At 44.5% G+C, this 21,946-nt stretch overlaps 1 protein-coding gene across 1 annotated transcript in view; it reads right to left on the bottom strand.

The window, feature by feature from the left end:
• The window catches only part of iqgap3 (IQ motif containing GTPase activating protein 3), a 136,424-nt gene that overhangs the window by 98,373 nt on the left and 16,105 nt on the right, over window positions 1–21,946 (bottom strand). The window contains exons 2-9 of the mRNA XM_052045848.1: window positions 20,062–20,161; window positions 17,467–17,623; window positions 15,338–15,415; window positions 13,836–13,912; window positions 12,771–12,838; window positions 11,791–11,904; window positions 2,492–2,676; window positions 886–973 (exon numbers count right to left, since the gene is read on the bottom strand). Coding sequence (XP_051901808.1) covers window positions 886–973; window positions 2,492–2,676; window positions 11,791–11,904; window positions 12,771–12,838; window positions 13,836–13,912; window positions 15,338–15,415; window positions 17,467–17,623; window positions 20,062–20,161 — 867 coding nt within the window. The remainder of the gene's footprint in view (window positions 1–885; window positions 974–2,491; window positions 2,677–11,790; window positions 11,905–12,770; window positions 12,839–13,835; window positions 13,913–15,337; window positions 15,416–17,466; window positions 17,624–20,061; window positions 20,162–21,946) is intronic.

The raw sequence follows: 21,946 nt of genomic DNA, 5'->3' as shown, positions 1-21,946 counted from the left end.
CAGCAAACTCCCACAAACAAAATAATAACCAGGCAACTCCTTTTTTGAGCTGGTAGAGAGATAAATGTTGGCATGACAGAAGTGGTTGTTTAATCTACACTGAGTAAAATAAGACTTAATTTTCTGCATCACAAGAATGTGGGAATGGTTGGGACCCCTTTCAGTAAATCCCAGGGTCGATACAAATCTCAATCATGACACACATAGGGATCAGATGCACTCCACAAGACTGCATTTGAAGGGAGCAGCAGCTCTGAAACGAGCCTCGATTGCAGTGCGCACTTTAAGCTCGCCATTTGAGAAAGAGGGAGTCTCAAGCTCGACCTCACCTCTCAAACAATTGTCTCCTCAGCCACACATGCATGCAAGTCACTCAAAGACTATCAATGGCCAGTTTGTTAGACTCTGTGAAACCTCACACCGTGCAGTTTCCTTCCATTACCTTGGCCCGCAGTTTTAGAAATTGTAGGTCCATTTAACATGCCGAAGGCAAGTTTAAGTGAATCCATCTGTTGGGTAATTGGCAGCTCGGGTAGAATACAGTTTTGCACTCTCAGATTTTACTTTCCAATGAAGTCAACGGATGGTAAAACCTACCTTCTTTAAGTTTTAAATTGCCCCTTATTAATTATGCTTCCAAGCAACATAAATATTATAGAATCATAATTCACAGGAGGTAGCTATTCGCCAGCTCGAGCCCTCTCTAAAGTAGTCCATTCCAGCCTTCTACTAGACCCATTAAACATTTTTTCCACAAATGCCTATCCAATTCCGCCTTTGAAACCCCAATCGAGTCTTGCAGGCAGACAGTTCCTGATCATCACCACTTTCTGCACAAAAACTTTCTTCCTCGCATCTGCCAGGCAGAAGCAGCGCCGTCCTTACCATTAACCTTGTTAACGTTGCCTTGAATTTCAGCTTGAGTCAAGAGTTCCTCGTACACATCCTTCCCTTCGGACAGCTCCGGTTTATACTGAAGGATAAACAGAAGGGCAAGCCAGTAAGAGTGAACACATTAACACCAATGGGGGTTGGGGGCAAGCCAGTAAGAGCGCACACATTGAGGTTGAGAGGGTTGAGAGCTTCAAGTTCCTGGGAGTGAACATCACCAATAGCCTGTTCTGGTCAAATCAGATAGATGCCACGGCCAAGAAAGCTCACCAGCGCCTCTACTTCCACAGGAGGCTAAAGAAATTCAGTATGTCCCCTTTGACACTCACCATCAATGCACCATAGGAAGCATCCTAGCTGGATGCATCACGGCTTGGTACAGCAACTGCTCTACCCAGAACCGCAAGAAACTGCAGAGAGTTGTGGACACAGCTTAGTGCGTCATAGACACCAGCCTCCCCTCCTTGGACTATGTCTATACCTCTCGCTGCCTTCGTGAAGCAGCCAGCATAATCAAAGACCCCACCCGGGTCATCACGTACCACCAGGCTTAAGGACAGCTTCTACCCCACTGTGATAAGACTATTGAATAGCTCCCTTATATGATGAGATGGACTCTGACCTCACGATCTACCTTGTTGTGACCTTGCACCTTACTGCACTCTCTCTGTAGCTGTGACACTTTACTCCGTACTGTTATTGTTGTTACCTGTACTGCATCAATGCACCCTGTACTGACTCAATGTAACTGCACTGTGTAATAAATTGACCTGTACAATCGGCATACAAGTTTTTCACTGTACCTCGGTACAAGTGACAATAATAAACCAATACATTAACACCAATGGGGGTCAGGGGCAAGCCAGGAGGAGTGCACACAATGGGAGTCAGATTTCAAAGCCAAAAGGGTACCACCGGAACAAAATTAACCCACCTACTGAGAGGGCAAAGAAGTTGGACGAGTGGGGCAGAAAAAAAATAAATGGGAAGAAAGAGTGACAGACAAAACAGACATCTAGATTCCTCAAACATTAGTCTCATACACCATCTTATTGCATCAAAAGGTCTGTCAGAATGAATCACTTTGTGAATTAAGAACATAGAGTAGTACAGCACAGGAACAGGCCCTTCGGCCCACCGTGTTGTGCCAAACTAATTAAAATTGTTGCCACTAACAGAGCAGCCAATCTGCAGAAGTATCAGCCCATTGAGATGAACAATATTGAGTCAAAGCCTTCTCCCTCCAGTGCTGATATCCACCCAAACCACCTGTTTAGTCAGCACCTCTGACAAGGTAGCACGTCGTCAGTGCTGCACTGGAATGGCAGGCTAGGGGTCCAGTGGAACGGACCAAGCAAGTGAGTGAGTGCAAAGGGATAGAGAAAGCAAGATAAAACAGAGAGCAGGCAACTTTTCGATCCAGAAGCAAGAGAAGATCTCACTGAGTTAAGCTGAGGCACCAATGTACTGGGTTGAATGGGACACAATGAGAGAGCCACAGCTAACACCATGGGGAGCGGCTCCAGCCTGCCCTCTGCTGGAGAAGATCTGGAAGCAAACAGAAATCACATTAGTCTTGGTTTTATTGAGCATTACTCACATCGATTCGGTTTCTGGCATTGGCTGCCTTCTCGCTCTTAGCTTGGTAGAGCATTTCCTGGTAAACTGGGGCAAGACTGTCAACGACATTCACCAGCATGGCATTTGGATTGTGCAGGGCCAGCAGGGTTTGCTCCATGAGCCCTCGATCGATAGCCTCGTTAATAGCGATCACAGCTGCGTGCACTGAGTGGAGAAAGAAAGATGTCCAGTCATAACCAACAGGAACAAATAAACTGGCTGAATCACTGTTATAATTCCAGGTAGGTACCTCCCATCCTCCAGGCCCCACTTGCGCTTCGACGTGTCATCCCAGGGCAGTACAGAGGTGATTCCTAACCATAGACAGTGACTATGGGCAGCACAGTCACACAGCTAGTTGTACTACTGTGACCTAGGTTCAATCCTGACCTCTGGTGCAGTCTGTGTGAAGTTTGCATGTTCTCCCTGTGTCCAATGTTCACTTGAAGCTCTCAACCCCCTTGACCTCAGCATCATTGATGTAAACAGGAGCGTGTGCACCACCCCTCTTTCCAAAGTCAATGACCATCATTGAAACAGCATATGCTGGAAGTACTCTGTTTAGTAGCAGCATTCATTTCAGCTAGGTAGGAGAAAAGGTTTCCAATAACCACCTACAGCAAATAACCTGGGCTTTCATAGCACCTTCAACACAATAAAACATCCCAATTACACCTCAGAAGGGTTATTAGGGATAAAGATCCTGACAGAATTAGTTCCCATTGGTTCAAGGTCTAGGGAAAACTTCTTTAAAATGGATTTAAAAGGATTTCCTCGCACTTTCACTGTATGTAGGTTTGGTGGACATACAGTCAGGGTTTCTAAAAGTAAATTAGATAACCTAGGGACAAAGCTAAGCATTGGCTTGACAAAACTGCCTTACTAAGAGGTGGCATAGACTAAATGGGCCCCTTCTGTGCAGTCACAATTCTAATTTAACAGGTTAACCCTGTGAGGTATTAGGACGCGACTGAAAATTTGTTTGAAGAGCTATGTTTAAAGGCAACTGATTTTTGGAAGGGAATTTCAGAGCTTTGAGCCTCGACACCTGAAGACATAGTCACCAACGGTGGGACTATAGAAACAGGGACTTCGAGAGGCCAGATTCTTGGAACACAAATAGGAGGGCTGTGGAAATAGCGGAGGTCAGCGAGGTGTGTGGGGAACTGTGGCCCCATGTTTTTAAAAATGGTATGAGTTATACACCCCAACCCAGAGTTTAGAAAGAGCAGGGAAGACATGCTACAAAAATTTGGTGACAAGGGATCGATTTTCTTTTAAGTTTACAGTTAAATTCTGTTAGTCACAGAGTCACACCACACAGGAACAGTCCTTCGAGTCTGTGCTGACCAAGTATCTACTTACACTGATCCCATTTTTACCCCTTACATGCCCATCAACTCCCCCAAATTTTCCTACCACCCACCTACATTGGGGGCAATTTATGGTGGCTAATTAACCCACCAACCATCACATCTTTGAGACGTGGGAGGAAATCAGAGCACCCAGGAGAGTGTGCAAACTCCACACAAACAGCAATCTAGGTCAGAATCAAACCTGTGAAACAGCAGTGCCCACCACTGCTCAACCTTGTAGTTATAAATTGCAGTGATCTAAAATGGTTAGCAAATATCTTTATTCTCCAGATAATTGGCTAACCAGCTAGAATTGGTTAATTGAAGTCATGTTGTACAAAGGTATGGCACCTGGGGAACTAAATCTGTGGGTCTGGCTGAGAACACAGCATCCTGAAGTGTACCAGGCCAGTAATGTAGGGCATAGTATACATCAGACAATTCGAGGTGCATGTAACAGTGTCTGCTGGGACCTTGACCTACTTGTAGGCTGGGCAAACCACATTAGTAGTAATAGTATTAAGGACACACTTCCAAATTGTGTAGGAGATGGTTTTCCAGCTTGTCATGTTGAAGAACCAATAAAAGGATAAATGACACAAGAGACTACAGATGCTGGAATCTGGAGCAACACACGAGATGCTGGAGGAACTTAGCGGGTCAGGCAGCATCTACAGCGGAAAATGGATAATTGATGCTTCAGGTCGAGACCCTTCAAGGACAGGCTATTTTAATCTTTTAGGCGACAATAATCAGTTGGAAAGGGTCTTAGATTCAATGGAGCAAAGTAGAAATGGTACAAGGTGAGAGTTGGCTGTGGAGGATTCAGAAACTATTATCCGGTATGAGACAATTCTAGCATTTCAAGAACTTATACATTAGTTTACAAGTAAAAGAGACAGGCTGCAGCTGTACAAAACATTGGTTAGACCACACTTGGGTTACTGTATACTGGTTCTGATTGCCACACTATAGGAAGGAGGTGGTAGCAATAGGGAGAGTGCAGAAGAGGTTCGCCAGGATGTTACCTGGAATGGAGGGCTGTGGTTATAAGGAGACTGGATAGGCTGGGTTTGTTCTCAGTGGAATGGAAGAGGCCAAGGGGTGACCTTACTGAAGTTTAAAAGTGACGAGGGGCATTGGTAGGAAAGATAGAGTCTTTCTCCCAGGGAAGGAGCGTCTAAAAATAGACAGCACTGGTTTAAGGGGAGGGCAGAAATTAAAAGGAGATCTGAAGGGCAAGTTTTTTTCCCCACATAGAGGGTGGTAGTTATCTGGAACAACTTGCCAGAGGCAGATACAATTAAAATGTGTAACAGGCATCAGAGGAGATATGCATTAAGGTCAGCGTAGACGAGGTGGGCTCATTTGTACTGTACCACTCTATGAGTAAAAAAAAATCCAACGGGTAAACCTGTCCAACAGCAATCACGTTATATCAAAGGAAAAGACATAATATTGCCAAGAAAAGCAGTAGGTAGATTGATTAATGGAAAGAAAACAGCAGAAATCATTGTCAGGTTGGGACGGTGTGACACATTGGAGTTGGTATTGGTTTATTATTGTCACTTGTACCGAGGTACAGTGGAAAAACTTGTCTTGCATACCGATCATACAGATCAATTCATTACACAGTGCATTGAGGTAGTACAGGTAAAAACATTAACAGTAGAGTAAAGCGTCACAGCTACAGAGAAAGTGCAGTGCAATAAGGTGAAAGGTCACAACAAGGTAGATCGTGAAGTCATAGTCCATCTCATCGTATAAGGGAACCGTTCAATAGTCTTATCACAGTGGGGTAGAAGCTGTCCTTGAGTCTAGTGGTACATGCCCTCAGGCTCCTGTATCTTCTACCCGATGGATGAGGAGAGAAGAGAGAATGTCCTGGGTGGGTGGGGTCTTTGATTATGCTGGCTGCTTTGCCAAGACAACGAGAAGTAAAGATGGGTCCCAGCTGTTCACAATCTTTGTTTTGGATAAGAGGACCAGGTGAGTGTAACAATACCATGCTCAGTGGTAGTGTGGGCTGAGAGAAGGATACAGTAAGACATCAGGGGAGCGAGAACAGGTTAAGTGAATGGGCAAGGACATGGCAGATAAAATATAATGTAGAAAAATGCAAGATTGTTCAGTTTCACAGAGGAAAGCAGAAGGCCAACTATTTATCAGATGGTTTTGGAGGGACTTGGGCGTCATTGTACATGAATCACGGGAAATTGACATATTTGTGTTGCAGGCAACTAGGAATGCAAATATGTTGGCCTTTACTGCAAGAGGGTGAGTACAAGAGTAGACAATTACACAAGGCCCTGATGAGACATTGTGCAGAGAAGGCTCAGCAGATAATTCCTGAGATTAAAACAGACTGGGCTTGCATTTGCGAGTTCAGAAAATGAGGGGTAATCTCACTGCAATATACAAAATTCTTACAGTGCCTGACAGGGTTGATGCAGAGTTGATGTCCTCACAGGCTGAGGGATCTAGAAGTCGGGGTCACAGTCCTGAAATAGGGGCTCAGCCATTCGGGGCAGATGAGAAGTTTCCTTGCTCAGGAGGGTATTGAATTTTGGAGTGCTCTACCCAAGATACAGCATCTCAGTTACTGTCTATATTCAAGACAGATCGACAGATGTTTAACTATTCAGGCAATAATAAGATATGTAGCTAACATAGGAAGGCGACACTGAGGTAAAGGATCAGACATGGTCTTACAGACTGGTAGGGCAGGGTCAGAAGACTACTCCTGCTTCGATTTCACATGTTAGGAAAGGGGATTTAGGTTCAGCACATTTAGACATGGGTAAAATAATCAAATTCAAGGTAATTCAGCAAGTGCAGCAATGATGGGTAAGTGGGACAGGGTTAGGGGAAAACGTGCTCTTGGACAGAATTTGCAAAAAGGAAGTCGCTGCAGATCTGATGTAAAGACTGAAAGTACTGGAGCTATTCAGCAGGTTAGAGTCAGCAGCGAGTGAAACACTTAACATCACGGGTCAGTAATTGTCAGTCAGAATTCTGTCCTGACCTGCCGAGCATTCATGGACAGGATTAAACTTTGTTCTGATCTCCTAGTGGAAGACACCACAGTGGAAAACCAACACACTGATGGAGACGTTCTTTAAACAAGCTACACAAAGTTTTAGTGATACTGTACTATGGGAATCAGTACCTTCAAAAAAAAAGGGAGGAAACCAAAACTGAAATATTGAGGCCCACAGTCAGCTGACAAGAAGCTAGAAAGAATGCAGAGGAGATTTAAGAGGATGTTTCTGGGACTCGAGGGGCTGAGTTATGGAGAGAGGTTGAGCAGGCAGGGACTTCATTCATTGGAGCGCAGGAGACTGAGGGGTGACCTTACAGACGTGTATAAAATCACGAGGGGCATTGATAGGGGGAATGCACTCAGTCTTTTCCCCAGGGTTGGGGAATCATGAACTAGAGGGCACAGGTTTAAGATGAGAGGGGAGAGATTTAATACGAATCTGAGGGGTAACTTTTTCCACCCAGAGGGTGGTCAGTATATGGAACGAGCTGCCAAAGCAAGTGGTTGAGGCAGGTACATTGACAACATTTAAAAAGGCACATGGATAGGAAAGGTTTAGAGGGATATGGGCCAAGATAGCCATTTAAGCTAGTCCCATGGGCCATATGGATTGGTGTCTTGGTCAGCTGTTTCCGTGCTCTACGACTCCAAGTTCCCAAAATAAAGGTGGGCCAATGAATGACAGATGGAACTTAACTTGGGCAAGTGCAAAGTGATGAATTTTGGGAAATCAAACCAGGTCAGGACTTATGCAGTGAATGGCCGCGCTCTAGAGAGTGTTGCAGAGCAGAGACACCCAGGAGTATAAGTACATGGTTCCCTAGAAGTGGTGATGCAGATAGACAGGGTGGTGAAGGTGGAATTTGGCATAAAACACTACAGCACAGTACAGGCCCTTCAGCCCACAATATTGTGCTGGCATTTTATCCTGCTCTAAGATCTATCTAACCCTTCCCTCCCACATAGCCCCCCATTTCTCTATCATTCATGTGTCTATCTAAGAGCCTCTTAAACGTCCCTGATGCATCTGGCCCCACAACCTCTGCAGGCAGTGCGTTCCACACACCCACCACTCTGTGTAAAAAAAAAACTTACCCCTAACATCCCGCTTATACCTTCCTCCAATCACCTTAAAATTATGTCCCCTCATGTTAGCCATTGTTGCACTGGGAAAAAGTCTCTGACTGTCCACTCGATCTATGCCTCATATCACCTTGATAAAGTCCCCTCTCATCCTCCTCCTCCTCCTCTCCAAAGAGAAAAGTCCTAGCTCGCTCAAACTATCCTCACAAGACATGCTCTCCAATCCAGGCCCTCATCGGTCAGGGCATTGAGTACAAGAGTTGGGATATCATGTTACAACTACACAAGCCATGGGTGAGATCACACTTTGTGCAGTACTGTGTGCAGATCTGGTGACCCAGCTACAGGAAGGATGTCATTAAGCTGGACAGGGTGCAGAAAAGATTCATAAGGATGTTACCAGAACTGGAGGGCTTGAGTTATAAGGAGATACTGGATAGGCTGGGACTGTTTTCCCTGGAGTCTAGGAACCCGAGGGGTGACCTTATAGAAATATACAAAATCATAGGAAGGGGGGAGGAATAGATAAAGTGGAGGGTCACAAGTCTTTGTCCCCCAGGGGAGGGGAGTCTAAAACTAGAGGGCATAAGTTGAAGATGAGGGGGAGAGATTTAAAGGGGACCCGAGGGACAACTTCTTCCACACAGAGGGTGGTGGATGTATGGAATGAGGTGCTACAGGAAGTGGTTGAGGCAGGGACAATTACAATGCTTAAAAGACAGGTACATGGATAGGAAAGGTTTAGAGGGATATGGGACAAAAACTGGCAAATAGGGCAAGCTCAGATAGGCAAGCTGTTTGGCATGGATGAGTTGGGGCAGAGGACCTACTTCCGTGCTGTATAACTCTAAGTAGAACAACTGTCGCCCAGATAACTGGGATCAATGAGAATCCATCTATTATGCACACGCTTTAGGCCACTAATGCCATAAAATATGTGAAAGTGGTTCTACTTACTTGCAACAAGCTGCTGTGCAAAATAAACATCAGACTGGAAGATCAATAGCTGGCCATGGGCTACAATCCCATTACAGCAGCTCAGCCACTTTCAGGCCTGTGCAGATTTTAATTTGTAGTAACAATTTTGGCTTGTTAGTTTAAAAGCCCGATATCACACTCTCCAAAGGCTGGATTTACAGCACAACTGTGGAATGAGTGCAAAGTGCTATAATTTCTCTTGCATGCTGAAGCTGTGGTTATGATTTTACTTTGAAGCAATGCTGAAATCTGCAGTCAACAATTCTGGAGCAAGCTTCAGCACTGCTACTTGTGAAGCGACACCACACCTGACTTCAGGTGCGCAAAACCAGCCTCGAGAAATCAAGACCACAGACCAAAACAAGCGCTGGCTGCTGCATAAGCTTGAGCCAACAAGGAAGAAACTCCACTGGGAGGTGTATACTTGCCCACGACCAGGAGGGGCCACTATGCACTCCAAAACGATCAAGGCTTCAATATCCGACCTTTGTCACACCACGCGAACAGGCTCTTGGGCCTGATGAAATCAGACAGCGAATGTCAGAAACACCCAGCAGGTCAGGCAGCACCCGTGGAAAGAGAAACAGAGTTAACGTTTTGGGTCCGTGTGTCAGAACTGGAGTGAACATCCTGGTCCAACCACATAGGCGCCACAGCGCCTCTACTTCCTCAGGAGGCTAAAGAAATTCAGCATGTCCCCATCAACCCTCACCATAGAAGGCATCCTATCTGGATGTATCACGGCTTCGTACGGCAACTGCTCTGCCCAGACCACAACAAACCACAGAGTTGTGCTGAGCTGTGTCCACATCACGGAAACCAGCCTCCCCTCCATGGACTGTCCACACTTCCCGCTGCCTCAGTAAAGCAGCCAGCGTAATCAAAGACCCCACCACACCCACGCTCTCTTCTCCCCCTCTCCCACCAGGTTCAAGGACAGTTTCTATCCCATTGTTATAAGACTATTGAACAGTGTCCTAGTACGATCAGATGGACTCTTGACTTCACAATCTACCTCGTCGTGGCCCTTGCACCTCATTGTCTGCCTGCACTTTCTCTGTAGCTGTAACATTTTATTCTGCATTGTTATTACTTTTCCCTTGTACTACCTCAATGCACTGTTCTAATGAAATGATTCATATGGATGGCATGCAAAACAAAAGTTTTTCACTGTGCCCCAGTACATGTGACTATAATAATTTACCAACAGGGGCTCAATGAGTCCACCACAGTGACTGTTTATAGTAATCTGAACTTTGAGCTGACTGTATACAACGCACAAGTGCAGTGCAGCAGCTCAAAGTTTCTATGACAGTACCGGCAAGGGATGAATGGGAATGTCATGATTTCCCAAGTCGCCTGTAAATCACTTGCTATCCAGACTTGGATACTTATCAGTGATCCTTCATCATCACCAGATCCAAGTCCTTTAAATTCCTGTTCAAAAGGACTGTGGAGGTACCAACACCACACAGACAAGTTTAGGGTGGTGTCTCAAGGGCAAGCTGTAGATATACAACAAACACTGGCCTTGCTGTGCCAGCTGTACCCCAGGTTAATCATTTGGAAAACCAATTCTTCTGCAAACAAAAGCACAGGTTCATTACGTAGTAAGGAAGGCAAATGCAATGTTAGCATTCATTTCAAGGGGACTATAAAAGCAAGGATGTAATGCTGAGACTTTATAAGGCACTGGTCAGACCACATTTGGAGTATTGAGAGCAGTTTTGGGCCCCATATGCAAGGGTCCAGAGGAGGTACATAAGAATGATCCCAGGAATGAAAGGGTTAACATATGAGGAGCATTTGATGGCTCTGGACCTGTACATGCTGGAGTTTAGAAGGATGAAACCTTCTGAACTCCAGCAAGTACTGAAAGATTGAAACCTACCGAATATTGAAAAGCCTGGATAGAGTGGAGGTGGAGAGGATGTTTCAGTAGCGGAAGAGTCTAGGACCAGAGGGCACAGCCTCAGAATAGAAGGATGTCCCTTTAGAACTGAAATGAGGAGGAATTTCTTCAGCCAGAGGGTGGTGAATCTGTGGAATTCACTGCCACAGATGGCTGTGGAGGCCAAGTCAGTGGGTATATTTAAAGCGAAGGTTGATAGGTTCTGGATTAGCAAGGGCGTCAAAGATTACAGGGAGAAGGCCAGAGAATGGGGTTTAGAGGGAAAAATAAATCAGCCATGATTGAATGGCAGAGCAGACTCGATGGGCCAAATGGCCTAATTCTGCTCCTATGTCTTATGGTAAATGGTGTAACAAAACTGCCAACAGTTTGAAAACATTTGTGAAGAATACTCATCTAATTATTATGCATTTTTAAATGACTAAGCTTTCTTGGCCAAGTCAAGTGTCTGTGTCCACAGTTCTACAGTGGGACAGTGCAAAGTAACTGCAATTACTCTGGAAATGAAGAAATCCTTCCACAAGTTTTTGTTTTAAGATAACACACACATTTAAAGCACTCCATACAAAAACTATTCCTGGAGATTTGGCATCGACTTTACGATTTAAGAGAATATAATCCCTAGTACCGGCGACCCGTGTTACGGGGTGTTGTGTTCCTAGAAAACAATCCGAATCACAATTTTCCATAATACACAAAAGATGCGCTTTCATATGCATCAAGAAACACGAGTTGAAAAAAAGAATTATCTCCCCCCCCACACACGTTCTGAGTGAGCAAGTTTTATTCCACATTTTACATGTTTGGGTTGCAGTTTTTGAATTCTTTCAGGGGTGCTTTTCCATAACCCAAACGGCCATAACACGGAGGTTGCCTGTACATTCAATGTAAACTTTTCCGGCACTTACCTGCTGCTTCATCAACGGAAAGTTCATTGGCCAAGATTCCACCAATCTTACTAAACGAGGGCATCTGTATTCCATATTTGTCCAACTCGGTTTTCATGTTATTGATCTCCTCCTCTGTATGGAAAGCAGGGATCAGAACCAAGCAAGCCAATTAAAATTCGAGTGCAGTTCCAACAACACTCAAGGAGAACAAAGCAGTCAGCACAATCGATGTTCCAACTCTTGCCTTAAGAATTCACACCCTCCACCACTGTGGCACGGTGACTGCAACTCCTGAAGGCTTCTGAGACAGCACTTCTCTAGTCAATGATCTCCACCATCCAGGAGACACCACTACCTCCATCACATGCCCTGTTGTTTCTGACATATAATCTGTCATTCTGTCATCATTTAAACCCTTGACTATACTGGTTGTCTAAACCCTTGACTAGACATAGTTGGCAGGTTTGTGATCGAGTAGACTATTTTCCAGAATTTAGAAGAATAATAAGAGATTATTATTCTTACATTTTCCCCAGCTGAAGAGTCTAGATCCAGGGAACACAGTCTGAGAATGAGGGGCAGGCCACTTAAGACACAGATGAAGAAATAAGTCTTCAATGCAGATGGTGAACCATCTCTGTTCTGAATGAATATAACTGTGGAGACTCTGTCATTGTGTTCACTCAAAACAGGGATCGACAGATTTCTGAACATCAAGAGAATCAGGGGATAAGGGACCGGTGGGGGGGGAAGAAGATCATCCATGATCTTAATGAACAGCAGAACAGCCTCAAAGGGCTCAGGTGAGCTGGTGGAAATTGACCAAATTAAAACAGAAAATGGTGCCCAACAGACTGATAAATCTATCAGAGACCAAGAATGATTCCACCTTAAACAATGGCATACATTGCCTTTAACAAGGTGTGCTGGGATTACTTTGTGCTCAACTAAATTAAAACTGCAAATATACTGGCCAAGTAGATGGTAAAAGGCCTTACCTGTAAAATTCACCTTTCCGTACAAGTCCTGTATCTGTGGAGCTAGACCCAGTTTGAACAAGTAAAGGCTGCAAAAAGGAGAGAGGAAAACTCAGTTCCCAGCAAAGTGCAAAACACCGATCTATTGCTTTTTGCTCGTTCTGCTGCAAGGCAAGGAAATGTGATTGAGCAGAAGTGATTTTTGCAGAGGAATCATAACCAAACCTTTCCACAATTTATTTTTAAATTAAGTACCACGCTGGAAGGATTCTTAAGTGAGCACAGTGGAATCAAAAGATAGAAAAAACAATAACCATGCATATATGTGAAAATTTCAGACTTTGGTAATTGGTTTATTATCGTCACATGTACCGAGGTACAGTGAACATTTTGCACGCCATCCATACAAATCGTTCTAAACATAAGTAGATCAAGGTAAGAGCAAGAACAGAATGCAGAATATAGTCTTACAGTTACAGAGAAAGTGCAGTGCAGGTAGACAAATAAGGTACAAGGGCCACAACAAGGAAGATTGGGAGATCAAGAGTTCATTTTTATTGTACAAGAGGTTCATTCAAGAGCCTTACAACACCGGGATAGAAGTTGTCCTTGAGTCCGGTGGTGTGTGTTTTCAAACTTCTGTATCTTCTGCCCATTGGAAGTGGGGAGAAGAAAAAAAAATGACAGGGGTGGGATGGGTTTTTGACTACATTAGCTGCTCTCCCAAGGCAACGGGAAGTTTAGACAAAAGTCAATGGAAGGGAGGCTGGTTTTCGAGATAGATGGGACTGTGTCCACAAAGATACAAAGGAGCACAGCAAAATAAAAGCAATCCATCCATGTGGACACAGGGAATCTCTTGGGAGGTGAGGGGTTGAAGGACTTCTAGATCTTGGGGCCCTGACAGCATTGTCCCCATCTAGGGTGAGATAATTATTTAAAACAAAAACAGATGTCTAAAGGTCAGAATTGAAGGAGAATAAAGATCACAGGAGTTTTATAGGCTGGAAGAGATTACAAGTACAAGGAGGATATTCTGGTGAAATAATCCACATCACAAGAAGCACCACTTTACACAGATCATACCTGAAAGCATGAATGCAATAAACGACGCGGGGAATGTTCTTCTTGTCATAGATGTCCGTGGTTTCTGGATAAAAGATCTGGAAATGAAACAAGGAACTTTCTCTTGAGCTTCTGCAGATGAAAGATTTGCAATTCTATAGCATCTTACACAACGCTTCACAGTATTTTTGTGATATACTTTACTAAGTGACACACCAATGCATTACAAAGAGGGAAGGGAAGGCGGGGACAAACCGCTCCCACCACAGGTCATTTTCCTACCCTTAGTCCTGCTTTTTGGTGGAAACCAGGGTGAAAGAACAAAATCAAATCAAAAGAAATGATTGAAATGTATTTCAACGTCTCACTATCCTAGAACTCGCCATCCAAAACCATTGTGGGAGCACCTTCACCACATGGAATGCTGCTGTTCAAAAAGGTGGCTTCTCAGGAGCAACTAATGCTGGGCAAAAAAAGCTGACCTCACCAGCACTGTCTGTATCTTACAAAATCAGTGAAACTATAAAGGTGCAGGTTGACCCATTGTATAAAAGGTGGGGTGGTGTGCAGTTGTACAAGTCGCTGGTGAGGCCGCACTTGAGAATATGTGTACAGTTTTGGTTGCCCTGTTATAGGAAATACGCGGTTAAACTGGAAGAGTGCAGAGGAGATTCACTAGGACGTTGCTGGGACTCGAAGGCCTGAATTATAGGGTTGGCCAGGCTAGGTCTTTATTTCCTTGGAACGTAGGAGAATGAGGGGCGACCTTAGAGAAGTGTTTAAAATCATGAGAGGCATAGATCAGGTGGACGGTAACAATCTTTTCCCCAGGGTAGGAAAGTCCAAAATTAGGGGGCATAAGTTTAGGGTGAGAGGAGAAAGATTTAAAAGGGACCTGAGGGGCAACTTTCTCCCCCACAGAGGGTGGTCTGTATATGGAACGAGCTGCCAGAGGAAGTGGGTGAGGCAAGTACAACAGTATCATTTAAGAAGCACTTGGATAGGTACGTGGAGGGGCAGGGCTTGAAGGGATATGGGCTGAACACAGGAAATTGGGACTAGCTGGGTGGACACCATGGTCAGCATGGACTAGTTGGGCCGAAGGTCCTGTATCCTTGCTGTAGTTCTCTATGACTCTACGATATGTGAAATATGGATTGTCTGAAGCAGAATTTTGATGAAAAAGCTGGAGCAAAATGTTTAGTTCTGGTTTTCTGCAAATGCTCGTCAGGCCACTGTGCATTACCAGCAGTCTTTTATTTCCATTTCAGATTTCCATTCCCCAATCCTCAAACAGACACTCCCAACACTCCATGTACAACTCCAATCCATGTCTACCTGCAATCTGCCCTCAGGCATCACGCAGAAGATCAAGGATAGTGCTTTTATTAAAAACAAAAGCACTCCTACCAGCTGACCTTGCCAGCTTTATGTCTGCGAGTTCAATTCTCAGAAATTACCACAAAGGCTTAAATCACAGTAAATATTCCAAATCAGGAAAGAGGAAAGGTCGTATACTGTACCGATGGAAGGGCAATCTTGGCCATCGCATTCAGCCAGTGGTTGATATTGTCCGTGTGTCTGAAGTGCAGCCCAGTTGCCTGCAAACACAAATTTGCACTCTTAAATACTGTAGCACCATTTGTAAACGTTCACCACCTGAAATAAGGCTAAGAGAATACCTGACAGTGAATGAGTAATCACTAGGACCTACTGCTGATATTCATTGCCATCTTTCTTTGAATGCATATCTAGGCTGCAAATTTCAGGCCACAATAGCATCTAGTTGGGCTTGATGTGAAGGCTCACGTTCTAGGAAACTCAACAGGAGCTGCTCAAGGGGGAAATCAGATTGTAGCACCTCTAATGCCACTGGGTCCACACCCCTATCTGGATGCATCACAGCTTGGTACGGCAACTGCTCTGCCGGGAACCGCAAGAAACTGCAGAGAGTCGTGGACACAGCCCAGCACATCATGGAAACCAGCCTCCCCTCCATGGACTGTCTATACCTCTCACTGCCTTGCTGAAGCAGCCAGCATAATCAAAGACCCCACCCACCGGGGTCACTCTCTCTTCCCCCGTTTCCCATCAGGCAGAAGATACAGGAGCCTGAGGGCACGTACCACCAGGCTCAAGGACAGCTTCTATCTCACTGTGATAAGACCATTGAACGGTCCCCTAATACGATGAGATGGACTCTTGACCTCATAATCTAGCTAGTTATGACCTTGCACCTTATTGTCTACCTGCAATGCAATTCCCTGTAGCTGTGACACTTTACTCTGTATTCTGTTATTGTTTTTACCCTATACTACCTCGATGCACTGTGTAATACTGTCTTGCATACTGTACAAACGGTATGCAAGACAAGTTTTTCACTGTACCTCGGTACAAGTGACAATAATAAACCGATACCAACTACCTCACGCCAAGGATGAAAGCTAGGTCCTTGCTGCCTGTGCTTTAGCTGTAGGATGGGATTTTCTGGTTATTAGTGAAAGTGGCTGTGGAGCTGCCCAACTGTTGTAATAACCCAACAGTACCTTAACCCAGACAGTGTATAGGTAACTGTAGCCCACAGCCAAGTATCTGGAACGTGACTGGTACAAAGTAGCCTAGCAAGGCGCTCAGTGTTATACATATAGGAAGTCCCTGGATCATGACAGGGTTCTGATCCTGAGAACTATTCATAACCTGGACTGTTCACTAGTCAGAAATGAACAAACAGCTGTGATGGGAGAGCGAGCAGGCACAGGAAGAGTGGCCGCCAGCCGGCCTCACTGACTCTGAGTGAGTGAGCAAGTATGCTCAGCTCCACCCAGCCCTCTGTGGCATGGGTGGGAGTGGGGGGAATTGTGGGGAGAGAAAGCACTCGGAAATGCTCTGTTCCCACCCGGCAGAAGGTGCCTGCAGCCCCGCAGCAGTCAAGCAAATCTATCCCCATCCATCCTGCTGGTCTCCCAAACACTCGTACATCAGCTGGGTGTTTGTAAACTGGCAAGGACCTATACTTCCCTCATAGCACCTGGTGATTGGTATTTGATTCTAACCTTACCAGTAACGCCCACAACGCTTGAACAAAGTATGTGAAAACCTCTTCGAGGTAATAGACACTTGCCCAATACCACACTAAAGGGTGGATTCACAGCAGTTTCCCTGTTAGAGAGTCTCCTGGGGAAAACTTTTGATTGCCGTGGGGTCACTGTTGCCAAACTGTACCCTGCAGGCGGTGCAATGTCACATTTGCTAAGACCAGAGAGAATGTTAGGTATGCTTACCTTACTAGTGCCATCCTGTGATCTCCCACCACAAGTAACAAAGCATCGCCTGTTGGTACAAAAAGTACTCGCCCAGAGTTCCACTCAATGGAATGAAAGCCCTGGGTCTTACTTTCACTGAATATGACTGAGATGCTCAGGTGGTCCTGAAAAGCTTTATAAAACCCTGTGTAGATCAGACCATTCTTTCACAACACTATAAGTTGAGATGCGTCACAGACCTGGAATACATATTGCTTCCATCGTGCAGTACAACATGGGGTATTGTTCCACATATCCGATCACATTTTCTTTTATATACAGATGACAGTTCTGCAATAATGTTCTCTCAGAAGTTAAACTGCATATCTACAGATTTGGATTCCCCATACCTTGTACCTCAGTTGTTCTCGATCGTAGATTTTCCGCTGTGGGACAACAGTAGGCGCAAAACGGTGGCCCAGCTTAGCCAGAATGACGCCGTTCCTCAAGCTCTCCTCCAGGTCGGTAGTTGGCGGAAGCTCCTCACCCAGGCAGGCCTCCATCCACCTAGATCGGATCCCAGGACATACAAAGGCAAGCTTAGCAGCAGGAAGGGATGACTATAATGGTGACCTCCCACAAGAGCCCTTTATTCAACATCTCAGCCCAAACTGTAAATCAAGTGGCCATGGGAGCAATGCACATGCATCTGCTTGGTGCTCAGAAGTCTGTGGAAGTGTGTGATCAAATATACCCATCAAATGCTCGGCATTTTCCTTAAGAAAGAGGCTACTTTATACCGCATGTGATTCAAGTTTACAAAAGCAGAGGAAAGTGTAGAAAAGCTTTCCGCTGTTCATTTGAGGAGCCTTCAAGTTTTATTCACAGGGAACTGAGAATTAGATCAACATCCCCACCCCTCCTTCTCCCACCCTGAAAGTAACGATCCATGCTGGGGCTCAGCTCTACTGCCGACTTCCCACAGGGCATTGGCATACACAGCCCCTTGGCCCACCATGTCCACGACAACCATAGATACCCATCTACATGTGTCTCCATCACCAGCACTCGGTCTGTAGATCTCTGCGCTTGACAATTCAAGTGCTCGTCTAAATAATTCTTAAATGTTGTGAGAGTCACCGTCCCCCTCAGGCATTGTGTTCCAGATTCTAACCATCCTCTAGATGAAAAAAAATATTCCCCCTCAGATCCCCTCTAAATGTCTTACCCCTTATCCTAAAGCTTTGCCTTATACCTCTGCTATGGGGAAAAGTTTCCTACCATCTACCCTATCTGAGCCCCTTGTAATTTTGTACGTGCCTTATCAGGCCCCCCTTCAACTCCCTGCTCCAAGAAAAACAACTCAGCCTCTCCCACCATAAATGAAACACTCCTTGCCAGGCAACGTCCTGTTGAATCATCCCTGCACCATCTCCATTGCAATTCTTATAGCATGCACATTCCTCCCTTTGGTTCCCCTAATCACCTCCTTCCCTTTATTCCATGGTCCACTCCTCTCAGATTCCATCTTCTTCAGCCCTTTGTCACTTCCACTCATCACCTCCCAGCTTCTCACATCATTCCCACACAACCCCTCCACCTTCCTAGCTTCACCCTCTCACCTGGATTCACCCATCACCCGCCAGCTCTCGCTCCACCCTTTGTACCAGCTATTACCCCCCACTTCCAGTCCTGAAGAAGGGTCTTGACTCAAAACACTGCCTGTCCATTTCTTTCCATAGATGCTGCCTGACCTGTTGAGTTCCTCCAGCGTTTGATATGTTGCTCCAGATTTCCAGCATCTGCAGTCTATGTCTCCAGACTGTACTCCAACTGTGTTTATAAAATTATACCAAGACCTCCCTCCTCTTATATTCTGTGCCCTGGCTAATGAAGTATCCTTTCTTCTTTCTCTTTCAATCTTTTTATTAGTTTCCAAATTAATACAGATTAATATATAACATTGATTGTACATGTAATACAAAGAGATCAGGAGAACAATCATGGCATAGATAATCATAAAGAACAACAAAATATAAAAAAAATCTTTAGATCTCACGATCTCTTAGTAGATGAATATCATATGAAAGAAAGGAAAGAAAAAGATTTATTGTATATATAAAAAAGAAAAAAAAAAATCCCCAAATCAAAAAAAATTGTAAGTAATCAAACCAAACTAAAAAGAAAGTTTCAAAAAAAAAAGACAAAAAAAACTGGACTGAAATTTCTCAATAGAAACAGAGCAATATTATGTCGTCAACTCTGTGCCTCTAAATTGAAAAGGGATCTATATCATATGAGAGTATTGAAATGAAGTATCCTGTATGCCTTCTTCTACCTGCTCTGCCACTTTTAGGGATCCTTGGACTTGCACACCAAGGATGTCCTTCATTCATGAACCCAGACTGTAAACTTGAAACGAAGAAGAGGGAAGGGAAAGCAATCAGACTGAAGTCCAATCATATTAAAATCAACAGGAGTGAGCCAACTAACCCTCAAGTCAGTTCTGCTAGTCATTTAAATCATGGCTGATACCTTTGCATAACATCTGTTGCTTCAGATAACTAACTGGCATTCTGGAGTCAAGGTGGTGGTCAGTGGGGAATCACGTGGGAAAAGGGCCTGAAATTTTGACTTGGAGCCAAAGGCCACCCACAAAGCTCCTACATTTTAAACAATTAGAAGGATCTGCATGTCCGCAATATATTTCAAAGTAGTTTACAGTAAACTTTAATACTTTAAAAGGTGGAATGTGATAATGACCAATCTACATTTGGAGGTAGATTATAAATAACATGTACACAATACCAGGAGAATTCTCTACACTGCAGTGAACATGCTTCACGATAACACAGGCATGTATTGTGATCCACCATGATATGTGTATCACAGGAGGACAAGAGCATACATTTCATTCCCCATTCCACCTGGTCACATACTGAGCCTGCTATCTGTTGATCTGACATACTACAGAGAGGGCAAGAGCCTTTGGAAAGCCATCTCACCGTTTGGCCTCCTCCAAGTGACAGAGGTATTCATAGGCAATGTTTTGTCGCCGCCGTTCATCCATCTCCTCTGCAGTGAGCCGCTCACTGCCCAGACCATCTGCCGAAAGATAGGAAGACAAACACTCTCACAATTTAACAGAAGTGTAAAAATAAAACTTTCAAAGAGCTAAGCATCACAAGTCACAGCAGCATACATACAATTATGTACTATCAATAAAATGATCCCTTTCGGACCAGTTTTGAGTCTACACCCACATTGAGTAGCTCATCAAACTTCTCTGGAGTAAGCTTGTTCAAAATGCCTCTGACTTTCCTGAAGATTCCATCTTGTCGAATTATATAATCACCTTACAAAACCCTCGGGACACTGCAAGATCTGCAGTCAATGAAACATTCCCTCCCTCCCCCAGTATAGTTACTGTTGTAATACACGAAAGAGCCATTAATATGCACACAGCAAGATCCCACAAACACCAACCTGATTAAATGACCACATCATTGTTTGTTAGTGGTGCTTGTTGATTGAGTAAAGGACCCACCCACATAGCACCTGGACTCTTGCAATGATGCTATGAGATCTTGACACCCACCAGAGAAAGGACAGTGCACCATTCCCTCCCACCCAGCTGCAGCATCAGTCTACATTTCGCTCTCTGGAGTGTGACTTGAGCCCACAACCTCCCAGCCTCAGGGAGGTCAGAATAAGCTATAACTTGTAGTGCAACAGCCAGTAGCCCACCCACGTTGCCAGTGCCAACCGACTGTTTCAATTATATATCGTGCTGATTACACAGCAATAGACTGGGGAGAAGTCTCGCTCAGTACATCAAACAGCTACCAAGCCAAATGTACACTGTGGAGTTTGTTACACAAGATAAGATCTTTATTAGTCACATGTACATCAAAACACACAGTGAAATACATCTTTTTGCGTGGTGTTCTGGGGACAGCCCGCAAGTGTTGCCATGTTTCCAGCACCAACATAGCATGCCCACAACTTCCTAACCTGTACATCTTTGAAATGTGGGAGGAAACCAGAGCACCCAGAGGAAACCCACGCAGACATGGGGAGAACGTACAAACTCCTTACAGACAGTGGCCGGATTTGAACCTGGGTCGCTGGCGCTGTAAAGCATTACGCTAACCGCTACACTACCGTGCCTGCCGTTCATACATTGAAAGTTACGTTATGAAATAATTGGTAGAAACAGTTAAAAAGATTGGGGCATTCATTGCAAAATAATAACTACATAATGATATAATAATGGCCAAGGTACTGTGACCAGGAAGGAAATCATACAAGGGGAAAGGAAAGAATAGGTGGATGTGGAGAGAGCATTCTTCAACTTAAAAGCTTCAACAGATGTTGTTTAGCAGAGTTCTAAAATCAGCAATTTTGAGGCAAGGCCAGGTCACATTTCTTTCATGGAAACAAGATGAACATATTGTGATAGCCAGGATATAGATGAGGAGACCCTGGTGTCAATACCTTCAGAGAGATAGAACAACCAATTAAATCAGCACCATCAGAGTGGGCTTACCCAAAATAGATATCTAAACAGGACAAACCATGGCCACCTGAGTGAAGCTAGAGTACGTAATCGATGATGATTTGGTTGAGGTTCCTGTTCATTTGTGACTGGTTGATTAACGGGTTGTGGTAATTGGGCTGGCGATGGCTAAGATATATTCGTTCAGTCCTTGAAATAGAGTATTTGTTTGCGTACATTGGACAGAAAAGCAGGCAGCTGATCAGGAATTCTTTGAGGTGGAACTAATGCTATAATTTGCTCAACATCCCGATTAGCTCAAGTAGATGAAGACCAAGAAGAAAACATGACAAACATTGCTGCTCGAGACCAGACTTGTTACTTAACCATGA

Source organism: Pristis pectinata, chromosome 40, assembly GCF_009764475.1.
Source record: "Pristis pectinata isolate sPriPec2 chromosome 40, sPriPec2.1.pri, whole genome shotgun sequence".
NCBI classification, from domain to species: Eukaryota; Metazoa; Chordata; class Chondrichthyes; order Rhinopristiformes; family Pristidae; genus Pristis; species Pristis pectinata.
Note: the sequence above shows the minus strand (reverse complement) of the source record. Positions and strands in the feature narration are given on the sequence as shown.